Below are 10,678 nucleotides of genomic sequence, written 5' to 3' on the forward strand. Positions count from 1 at the left end.
GTGAGTACGAAGGTGCCTGAGCTCGCCCTGGTCCCTGTGTGTTGCAGGTATCTGGTGAAGTTCCTGTCCCGGCTGGCTCAGGACAGTGAGGTTAACAAGATGACCCCTAGCAACATTGCCATTGTCCTGGGACCCAACCTGCTGTGGGCCCCAACAGAGGGGTGAGGATGGAGGAGGATGGAGGTGGGCGGAGGGGGAAACGGCTGCTGTATTCGTCACAAGTCTAACACGTCTGCTCTTGTGTACCTGCAGCACGCTAGCGGAGATGGCTGCAGCTACCTCTGTCCACGTGGTCACCATCATAGAGCCCATCATTCAGCACGCAGACTGGTTCTTCCCAGAAGGTATTTACTGTACAGCCTTTGACTGGGCCTTCAGGAGGGAGGCCCTTGTGTGTGTGTGTGTGTGTGTGTGTGTGTGTGTGTGTGTGTGTGTGTGTGTGTGTGTGTGTGTGTGTGTGTGTGTGTGTGTGTGTGTGTGTGCGTGCGTGCGTGCGTGCGTGTGTGCGTGCGTGCGTGCGTGCGTGCGTGCGTGCGTGCGTGCGTGCGTGCGTGCGTGCGTGCGTGCGTGCGTGCGTGCGTGCGTGCGTGCGTGCGTGCGTGCGTGCGTGCGTGCGTGCGTGCGTGCGTGCGTGCGTGCGTGCGTGCGTGCGTGCGTGCGTGCGTGCGTGCGTGCGTGCGTGCGTGCGTGCGTGCGTGCGTGCGTGCGTGCGTGCGTGCGTGCGTGCGTGCGTGCGTGCGTGCAGGCTTATGAACTATGGAACGTCATTGGATTCATCTTTCAGTTATTGCCAAGCTACTCGAAACGATGGATGTATTTTCATGGCCTCCGAAGGAATTCTACTTGCTTGTTGTTCTCCTTGTACAGACGTGGAGTTCAATGTGTCGGGGATGTTCGCCATGCCCACCCCCCCCTCCAACCACATCAACCACTCGATGGAGTACGACTCTTCCACCATGGAGAGGAAGAGGCCTGGGAGCATGGTGGGACCAGAGAATGACATCCCACGCAAAGACAGGTATCCACCAACCACCTGGTTTTCTACTGTATACTGTCATGGGGTGAAAGGTCAAAGACAGGATGTCATGCTGTCATGCTGTTTTGGAATCCATAATTACCTAAAATGTTAACTTTTCTAACAAAATAAAGAAATTGGTGTATGTATATTAGAAATGTTGGGTAGCTGATGGTCACTACATAGACATTGGGTCTGTAAGTGTTTCTGGATGTTTAGGGCTATAGATTTCTAGTTGCTTCTAGTTAATGTTAGTGGCTTGAGACTTCAGATTGACTTAACCTATCTTAATACATTCTCTGTCTGTTCTCTGGGCCACTGGGTGATTCTGCCCTGGGTGTCTTTCTGAACATGGCTCGTCTGTCTGTCCTCTCCCCTCTCAGTAGCTCAGCTAACAAACTGTCGGACCATAACACCATCCCACGTAGAGGCAGCAGCACTTTAGGTAGAAAGCAGCACGCTTCACCCGCCTTCCAGCCCCCCTTACCCCCAGTAGAGGCCCCGGGGCCTGGGCAGGTCACAGGGTGTGTGGCTGAGTCCCAGGTCCCCCAGGGCCAGGTCCAGGCCGCGCCGGGTGGCATGGCGTCTGAGGGCAGCCAGCCTAGCCTGGCGCTGGGTATGGCTGCTCTGGCAGCAGCACAACAACTTCTAGCCACCACCGCTGAGGAACTTGGGTAAGGGTGTGGGTGTGCTGGGGGAGACACGCATGACACTCCACTGCATGACAAGGAAACACCCTTGTGTCTACAACCATTGAGGATACGTTTTTGATAAGTGTGTGTGCGGGGGGGTGTTGGTATATGGTGATACCACTGCTCTTGTATACATAATGGTAATTTTATGTGAAAAATATATTGGCAAATGTATTTTTAGTGGAAAATGTCTTTTGAGCTTGAGCGTGACAATTGCTCATGGGTTTCTTTGTTACTAATTATTTTTGTGCTTGCTCTTTTCTTCGCTGTCTTACTGCATCTTCCTAATATAACTGGCTAATGATAATGCCAAAACTGGGTACATGTCAGTTTAGCCCACTGGTTTAGTACAACAATGGCTGCTGTGAGCCAGACATCCTCAGGGGACCCTCCTCCCACGTCTGTTCTCTAACCAGAACACATGAGTCTGCAGAACACTGCTGGACTAAACATTGTCCTCAGAAATGTTGTTTGGCTATTAGTTCCGTCCACTCCTTGAGCTTATATAACTCTTGAAGGATGTGTTTGAATCAGTTTATGAAAGGATTCCATTCAATCCCATTTCCAGACTTGTGTGGATTTTCATATTTGGCATTTTTGTAGCTGTTGGCTAGAATCTAAGTGCTGTGACCTCTGCTTTTTTAGCAATCCAAAGCGTGACCCCAACTCCACACCTGTTCTCCACCAGAGGAATGGTTCTGGAGGGGGTCAACCGGTCCCAGCCTCAGGAGGACTGGCAGCCGGTTCTGGTTCCATGGGGCCCAGCCCACATCTGATGCGTAGAGGTGAGATCCTCTACCTTGAATGCATTTCATCTTCATCAGGTTGTTTTAAATGGTATAATGAGGATATTGTAATAAAACATCTATTTCTGTTCTCTTCATTAGTAAGCCTGTTATTAAAAGGTAATTTAGACTAGTTGTGGTAGTTCTGTAGTTATTCATCACAGATTTCCAAGCATGCTACTTGAATGTGTATTCTTTGCAAAGTGAGAGACGGTCCGATTCATTTAATTTAAACCTGGATTTAAGCAAGGGGGCTCCAGGAGAGGCTGTTAAAATGGAATTAGGCTCTATTCTGCTCTAGATACAGGTCCGCTGTAGATGCAGGTCCACTATAGCAGCTGAACTGTTTTTGTAGCTCCTCTGATGATGTAGCCCCCCGTATGTAGACATATACAGACATAGGGTATTTTCTGAAGTCACCCCTCTCTTGCCATTATTTAGGTACGAAGAAGCCGGCCCCTGCCCCTCCCAAGCCCCCCAACCCCCCCTCAGGCCAGCCCAGTAACACCAACCACCTCCCCTCAGGCCAGGGCCTTAGCACCTCTCCCAGACCCCTCTCCTCCACAAGCCACACTCCCACCTCCCCCACCCTGCCCAGCCACCAGCCTTCTGCCACCCCCCGCCGTCACTCCAGCAACCAGCCCCCGATCCAGGCCCCTAACCACCCACCCCCACAGCCCCCCACACCCTCACAGGTCAGCCCACAGCCCAACCTCAGAACACTCAGCCAGTCCACAGGTGAGCTAGGGGTGGACCACTCTCCCCCAGACACGCCCACACCCCCTGACACCCCTCCCCCCACCGCCGTCCCCCAGGACAGCCCGGGTCCGCCTCCCGCCTCACCCTTCCAGCCGGGGTCCCTCACTCGGCCACGCCCTGTCCCCAAACCCAGGAACAGGCCCAACATCCCCCCACCCCCTCAGCCCGCCGCACAGGGAAACGACACCAATGGGATCTGCAACACGGGCTACAAAATCATGGGTGAGTCCTGTCAAGTGATGCCCGATTGTTCCATGGACAGAGATGGATTTGGTAGTTGGCTACACAAACAGACAGCTATAGAGTTGATCTATAGCTGAGGTATTCAGCTGCTTGATTTCAGTTATTGTAATGAAAGAACATGCTGCACACCGTAGTGCTGCCCTCCTGGCAGAGACTGTAGAAAGGATGCATCCGACTGTTTTCATCCTGGCTGGGACACTTTAATATGTAGAATTCTACATTGTGAGAGAGGCATGTTTGTTCATATTTCTATCTAAATGTTTCAGAACGTCAAAACTTTAATTTAATCACACTACGGTGTGCTGGTTCCTTTTCAAATGTTCTGGATTGTTCCGTTGAACAGAAAGGAGCTGTATTGAAGGAGCAGTTCTGAAACAAGAAGAGGTTGGGATGTGGGTTAGGGAATGCTGTTAGACCAGTTAGATGTTTTGACGCTGGATCTCCCTCATGAGGGGAAGTAAGCAGACAGTGGCCCCATCTGGTTGAAGAAATCACTTTGTTTTCTGTAGTGTCTCTGTTACAAGATCCAGTCTGCTGAGCTGTGTTCAGTATTCCAGTGGAAACCGTGCTGTACTGAACCACCAGTTGAAAAGCAGGGGAGGGGTCGTGGGGCGGGGAATGCCACCAGAATGGCCACTGCATTTTGAATATGTCACTCATTGCTTCAAGCCACGCCTATAGTAGCCACACTCCCAATCAGGAGTAAGCATCCCTCGGTCTGTTCCAGAATGTTATGTGAAAACGGGTTGTTCAGAACATGTTGTCCCAAACATTTGAAACGTTCAAGTTATTCTGGATAATTATTAACACACACAAAACAAAAAATGCTGAATCTGTCGTGAGATGAATAGGAGTATTCAGTATTTCCATCTCACATGTGTATTTTTCTCCAGTGTTAACAGGACATTGACAATGTTTTATTTCTATAAGTCCTGTGTCCACAGGTTAAGGAGCATTTATGAGAGAGGTTTGTCAGGTTATACTTGCATTTTGCAGCTCCTGCACTCCATCTGTTTTCGCATTACTTCATTACCACAACATACATTTAGAAGCCTACCACTGGTGCCTGCTTTTACAATAGCTGTTTTATCATTGTTCCCATTGATCATGAATCATTATGACATTCAATCTCATTTTACTAAATCATGAAATGTCAGTAACATTTGTGTGTGGGATTTGCAAAGGACATCTAAAGGGTTTGTCTGCACCTGGGGAAAGGTACTGTATAGACAGAAAAACGATTTGATTCATGGAATTGGCTAAATAGAATTATACAAATTTTGTTGTCTGTGTGTCTTTTGCAAACCCTTCAATTGCATTTCCTCTCCCTCTGGAAAATGTTCCACCAAATATATATATTTGTTTACATTTTTATATTTTGTTGTCATTGTCAACCTTACAACTATTGTAAATAAACGTCAACATCAGAACAGAAGCATGAACATAGCATTTCACCCAATTCACATTAAGGTCATATTACTGCATGTCAATGGCCTGACTGTCTGGAGTGTGTTTTACTGTACCCACCCAACCGCATCAGATGTTAGTGTTCTGGTATGCATGAAACCAGATTTTTCTTAGAAGTTGGATGCATTTGAAGCATGAGGCTGTCTGAACACCGATAACGGCACTGATGTGGTCTGAAACTGAAACGGCTGCTTTATAAGGCTTTACGAAGGAATGTGGATGGCATTAGCACAACTGTTGAGAGAGTTCAGTCGTCTGAGAGTTCAGTCGTCATTACTTCTATGATGGACTATGCTGCTTGAATTAACATGCAACTTTATTGTGCACTGCTATTTGTCATTGATCTGTTTCAATTGGTCAATAAGCTGATATAAAATGGTTCACAATTGTTGTAAATACAATAGCTTGAGGTCACTGTTTGATGTCCTTCAAATTATAGTACTCACGTTAGTAGCATGAGATGTCTGTACCATAGATTTAATTAGCATTCTGCTTGTGTATCTTCATGCAAGTGAACCATGCTTGCCAATACATACTAACACTGAACAAATTTTCATGTAACACTTTTTTTAATGTCACACTTAAAATGAAGTTTCCTTTGAGGCATCTGTATTTTTTTTCTAAATTAGAGTATTATTTTGTAATTAATCAAATATATTTATCTAAAGAATAATACAGAGTATGTGATTTTATCCAGTCACAACAACTACATAACTCCTCAGCAAGCTGTAGCACTAACATTTCCCCATCTCTGTCCAATCCAGACCCAGCGCTGTCTCTCAAAGGCTTGACCCGAGCTTTGGTCCCTGAATTTGCTGTGGACCAACAGCCAGTGACTGCCCCCTCCATGGCCCCCTTGGCCTGTGCGCCCCAGCCCAAAGACTCTGACCTGGACACGGAAAGTACCGTCCTATAAGGAAGAGGACACGCCTTGGCTCTGTCCCCTCGCACCTCCTCTCCAGATGTGGGCAGAAGTTGACCTTAACGTGTGGTCCAGGGTCAGATATTAGTTTCAACCCCTAATGGTTAATTGTAGGACTTGGGGGTAATGTGATCTGGTCCTAGATCTGTGGTTAATGGCAACTTCTACCTCAAGCTCCCCTCAGCCCTCGGATCACCACACCTCTGCTGCTCTCAACTCCATTTCCCTGTGTCCTCAACACGCTAACGTACCCACCACCACCATTACTCGCACCATCCCAGGCCTGTTACATTTCCAAACACCCATGCCATCAACCCAACCACCCACATTGGAACCAAATAACTCCCCATTGGCATCTCACCACTGGGAAGTCCTAACTTTGTAGCACTGATGAGGTCTTTCTAAAGCTTGGTGAATTTTTTTGGGGGGACAATGCACAGAAATAAAGAGTTTGGAATGGAAAAAATTCATTTCCATGGGCTGTTGGACCTGAATGTACTGGTAGTAGAGAGTGGGTTGTTAACAGAAGACTGACTGATTTATTTTATATTGGTGTGAAGTGTTTTGTTGCTATTGTTGAAGATGATGATAAATGGCCTTAGTTCAATCAACTACAAATACTATTTGTAAGTGTAAAACACAGGAAACATGGGGAACATGAGAAACGGACAGAAAGAACCACTGTTCCTGAAAGTGTAGATGGCGTCTAATACAGTTTGACCTTTTCATCCCGTTTTTGTATGAAACCCATCCCTCGCTCTGTATTTATTTCCAAAAACACATTCCCTGTGGCTTGACTGAATATTCATGCTGATTTCTGAATCATGCCTTACTGGTTCCATAACTTAGTAGCAGGGGTAGGTCTATATACCTTAGTGGATGCTGTATCTTTTGGCTTGTAGGTGCCTTTCTAATATTCTGTGTTAACTCCTATGTTGCTGGGGCATTAAAGTGACAGACCCTGTATAAGTGAATGTAGGAAAGGATGGTTTTAAGCGCTTTTACTTGTAGCTAGCTTGCCGTCTGAGCAGTAAATCACTTTTGATATTGCACTTGAACCAAGTTCAAATTAAAGGTGCGGTTTTGAATACACAGATAAAACCTAGTCCTGGACTTCAATCAAGCTCAATGGATTTTTTTTTTTTCTATAGTCCAGAACTAGGCTTAATCTGTGTCTGCAAAACTGTCTCAAGGAGTGCTTGCTTTCCAGTGAACAGGTTTCAATATGGAAGATCATTCTGCCTTATCTTTCCCACTGAGCTGGGTTTTACACACACTGATGTAACAGCCTAGTAGTGAGGTGGTGTTAGATTCACTAGATCATAAAAACTTTAAAGCTTCACCTGTTTCTCTTTATATGTGACTTTTTTTTAAATATAACACAGGATTGTGCTCCTGGAGAACTGACCCCGATGAATGGTACCAACTAAAGGGCACATTTATGGATGGTTCTGTTGCCCTGAAAACATGCTCAGTATTTGTACAGTTTTCAGTGACCATCATCCTTTTGCTATGATTTCCCTCTTTATCTGGCTGCCTTATCCTTCTGCAGAAAGAGAATTTTGTTTTGAGGCTCTGAAAGACGAACAAATGCCATTAAACTAGAAACATGTAAGCTGTGTTTTGAATTCTGCTAGTTTTTTTTTAATGCAGACTGTTGAGCTTAAACAACATATAAATACAATGTAAAATATGGTTATACTCCCTCTGAAGAAAATAAAGTATATAAAGAAAAATTTGAAATGTGTGTGACTTATGGCTCGGTCACACACGCTCTATCACACATGCAATGTTAATAAGACAAGGCTTTATTTGATGTTATTCAGGGATGATCACTGTTTAATGTTCTTCATTCTTCTACCAGTAAAGTCTGCGTTGGGTCGGCCATACGACTTCTAAAAAGACAAATAGTTATTTGAAATGCTTTTATGTGCCCAGTCTTAGACTGCCTGATCTAGCACAGTTTTTCACTAATGGAAGGATTGATATGTTAAATCTGGTGCTAACTCTGGACAGTTCAAATACATTTGAACTCCCCCAAGAATAGGTTAGAGAACGCCAGGTTTTGATTCAATCTGGCCCCAGAAAATCTGCCAGTGCCTGTTCTGCCAGGGCAGGTACCCACAGGTACAGCAGGATTGGTTTCCAACTAGGCACGAGACCTGAACAACTGATCACCTCAGTGCTTCGGCACTCTGCCAGCTTGACTGAAATGTCCCTTGTTTGCAGAGGCTGCGTTTGTGGTAAATGCTCCCATGTGTTGGCTAAATCGGGAATTACTTTGATTTCGTCTGAGCTGTCATGCAAAACAGACATGTAAAACGTACCAGAGTCCATGAGAATGTGGGTTGGCTTGGTGTAGATTTGTAGGAAGTTGGATGGGGAGCGCAGCACGGGACTCTGACAGATATAGAGGATTGTATCCTCCTCTAAAGGTATATTTGGCTCCTGAGCTTCCTGGCCTGAACTACTGTCCTGTAACACACAGAGCTATAATGAGCAACACAACTATACCCACATGCTGCAAATTAACTACTAGTATTAAAACTAACTTTTTTTTTTACTAATTACTAATAAAAAAAATGATGCACATATCTCAAATTGATCAATACTGTTAAAAAACTATATTTCTGGCTTAGGTGTAGTTAATTTAGTTAATGAATGATGAATAAATGATGCCCACCAGCCATCTGGTCTAAATATTAGTCTCTAGCTAATATTCAAATCCTTTAGTCACAGTATGGAGTACAGATATTGAAATGAAAACTAAAGAGACATGTATACAGAATGCCCACCATCTGTAAAAATTGCCCCATAGCTGAATATTAGCCTACCCCTGCTATAAAGCTATATAATACAGTATTTCATAAATAAATGCTACGGCCTGGTGAATGCTATGTCCGTGTGAGTGAACAATGACCTGGGAGACATTCACTACTAATAGTGTTTCACATCTCACCCTACGTACGAGGCGAACACAGAGCTTGTAGACCATGGCCAGACTGTCTGTGACAAGCGTCTCCACGGGCTGCTGCAGTGCAGTGGGATCCTGGAGGCTGAGGGGCGCCGTCACTAACTGGTAGCCCCACGATGGGAACATACGTGGCACGCAGTGAGAAACCACCAGGATACGCACCTCTTTCAGTGGAAAACTAGGCTCAAAAAAACGGTCAGGTAACAGAATCCAGATCAAAGCCAAGTCCATGGCTCAATGATGTTGAGTAGTGAGAGGCAATCTTACTCTGGCCTGTTCTCCATGTCATTCAGATCTTTCAGAATCATGTGGAGAACTTCCGAAGAGGACTAAAAACAAACGAAAAGTATCTCAACACGGATTGTAACCACTAACTTTGTTTAAATCGAAGGAACCATCTCGGATTTACTTGTCCTGTACAGTAAATATCCAATTACTGAAATGGAAAAAATTCCATGAGAACAAAGCTAGGCTACATAAGCCAGAGTAGATACAGACGGTTGACAAATTAAAGATAAAACTGGATTAATGAGCGGTTAATACATAACAAATGCAGACGCTTCCATATAGGTGTAATGCATGTTACAAATAAGCAATTGACATCCTATCATACTCTGTGACATGTATGAAAAATGCTGAGCAGGACCAGTTGACCTTGAGTCTAAATCAAGAGGGCAAAAGGAACGGATCTACTCGAAAAGAGGGTTCAGTTCCCAACTAAATGCCTATGGGTGATTAGACATCTCTAAGTGTTAGAAGGCTCTCTCCACCACATCATCAAAACACTAAATGAGTGAATAACTTTTGGAAGAATGGTGTTCCATTCCTCCAGTAGAGCTCCAGAGACTTGTAGAATATATACCAATGTGGCTTGAAGCTGTTCTGGTGGCTCATAGAGGCAAACACCTTACTGAGACACTTTATAATGTTTTACCTTTAATTTGTTGTCCGTCTGTAGCTTCCAGTTGGTTCATTCATCCCCTCTCCTCCCTCCAGAAAGAAAACCTATGTACTAAATATATTCAGTCATGTTGCTCTGGATAATAGCGTCAGCTAAATTACTAAAGTGGAACAACATTTACTTAATTTTCTTAGTTTTTCCTTAAATTTGTCACCTGTCTGTCGATAATAAATTAAAATGTGAGGCAAAATTGTTCATTCACATAGCTACCTCCATCAAATGAATAACACATCTCGGGTATAATAGCAGTATGCCAGTAACTCCTTCGGTCTGAGGGTTTTTCTGGAATTTTGACAAAAAATGCTCATTGTATTCTGGAATGAAAAGAGGAAACAAAACTGAGAAACTACCTATTTATTTCAAGAAAAACGCTGATAACAGCTAATATTTTGAGTGCGATGACTGTTACCTGCAATTCTGCTCCGTTTATCCTCGGACTTTAGCTGTGTCGTTGCTGCATATACCAATCTGTGGACAAAACTTTTCTACAAATGGAAGACATAGGAAGTCAGATTTTAGATTTTGCGTTACGGTACTGTAGGGACGTTAGACTAGTAAACAGTAACAACACTGTTTAAGAACTTTCGAGTATTACAGGGCAACGATCCCGCATGTGCAAGCTAGCCAGGTAACATTGACGACATTTTGGGTCTTTCATGCCTACAAATGACCAGCCTTACTTTGGACCTCGTTTTCTGTTTTTCGATATCGTCAAAAATAGAGTTTTTATAGGCGTTCAAATAAGTATTGACGCTGCCAGGTTGAAAAGAGGACAAAGGATTTGCTGACATTTTCCCCGTTACTATGGCAACCGCATCACCACATGGGTCAGTTCTTGGTCGATTCAAGTAAAGAGCGCT

The 10,678-nt window shown here is 44.6% G+C and overlaps 2 protein-coding genes across 10 annotated transcripts in view; one reads left to right on the plus strand and one right to left on the minus strand.

The window, feature by feature from the left end:
• The window catches only part of arhgap17a (Rho GTPase activating protein 17a), a 29,796-nt gene extending 22,803 nt beyond the window's left edge, over positions 1–6,993 (plus strand). For 3 of the 8 annotated variants that reach the window (XM_029119931.2, XM_029119933.2, XM_029119934.2), the window contains 7 exons: positions 48–161; positions 253–344; positions 868–1,018; positions 1,399–1,689; positions 2,353–2,492; positions 2,934–3,473; positions 5,726–6,993. In XM_029119931.2, the coding sequence (XP_028975764.2) occupies positions 48–161; positions 253–344; positions 868–1,018; positions 1,399–1,689; positions 2,353–2,492; positions 2,934–3,473; positions 5,726–5,877 (1,480 nt within the window). In that variant the 3' untranslated portion in view covers positions 5,878–6,993. Of the gene's footprint in view, positions 1–47; positions 162–252; positions 345–867; positions 1,019–1,398; positions 1,690–2,352; positions 2,493–2,933; positions 3,474–4,424; positions 4,462–5,725 lie in introns of all 8 variants that reach the window. The other 5 variants (XM_029119932.2, XM_034292270.1, XM_029119935.2 and 2 more) reach the window with 4 other exon arrangements.
• Positions 6,994–7,623: 630 nt separating this feature from the next.
• LOC117592803 (testis-expressed protein 47-like) lies at positions 7,624–10,580 on the minus strand. Of its 2 annotated transcripts, none has more exons than XM_034292272.1 (6): positions 10,228–10,580; positions 10,029–10,132; positions 9,125–9,186; positions 8,852–9,035; positions 8,211–8,358; positions 7,624–7,778 (listed from the first exon to the last, which is right to left on the minus strand). In XM_034292272.1, exons 2-6 carry the CDS (start codon positions 10,032–10,034, stop codon positions 7,741–7,743), a joined length of 438 nt encoding a protein of 145 aa, XP_034148163.1. In that variant the 5' UTR covers positions 10,035–10,132; positions 10,228–10,580; the 3' UTR covers positions 7,624–7,740. The 2 variants fall into 2 exon arrangements, with proteins under 2 accessions (XP_034148163.1, XP_034148162.1); XM_034292271.1 differs by having other exon boundaries at positions 8,843–9,035.
• Between the last annotated feature and the right edge of the window lie 98 nt (positions 10,581–10,678).

This window comes from Esox lucius, chromosome 5 (genome assembly GCF_011004845.1).
Source record: "Esox lucius isolate fEsoLuc1 chromosome 5, fEsoLuc1.pri, whole genome shotgun sequence".
NCBI classification, from domain to species: Eukaryota; Metazoa; Chordata; class Actinopteri; order Esociformes; family Esocidae; genus Esox; species Esox lucius.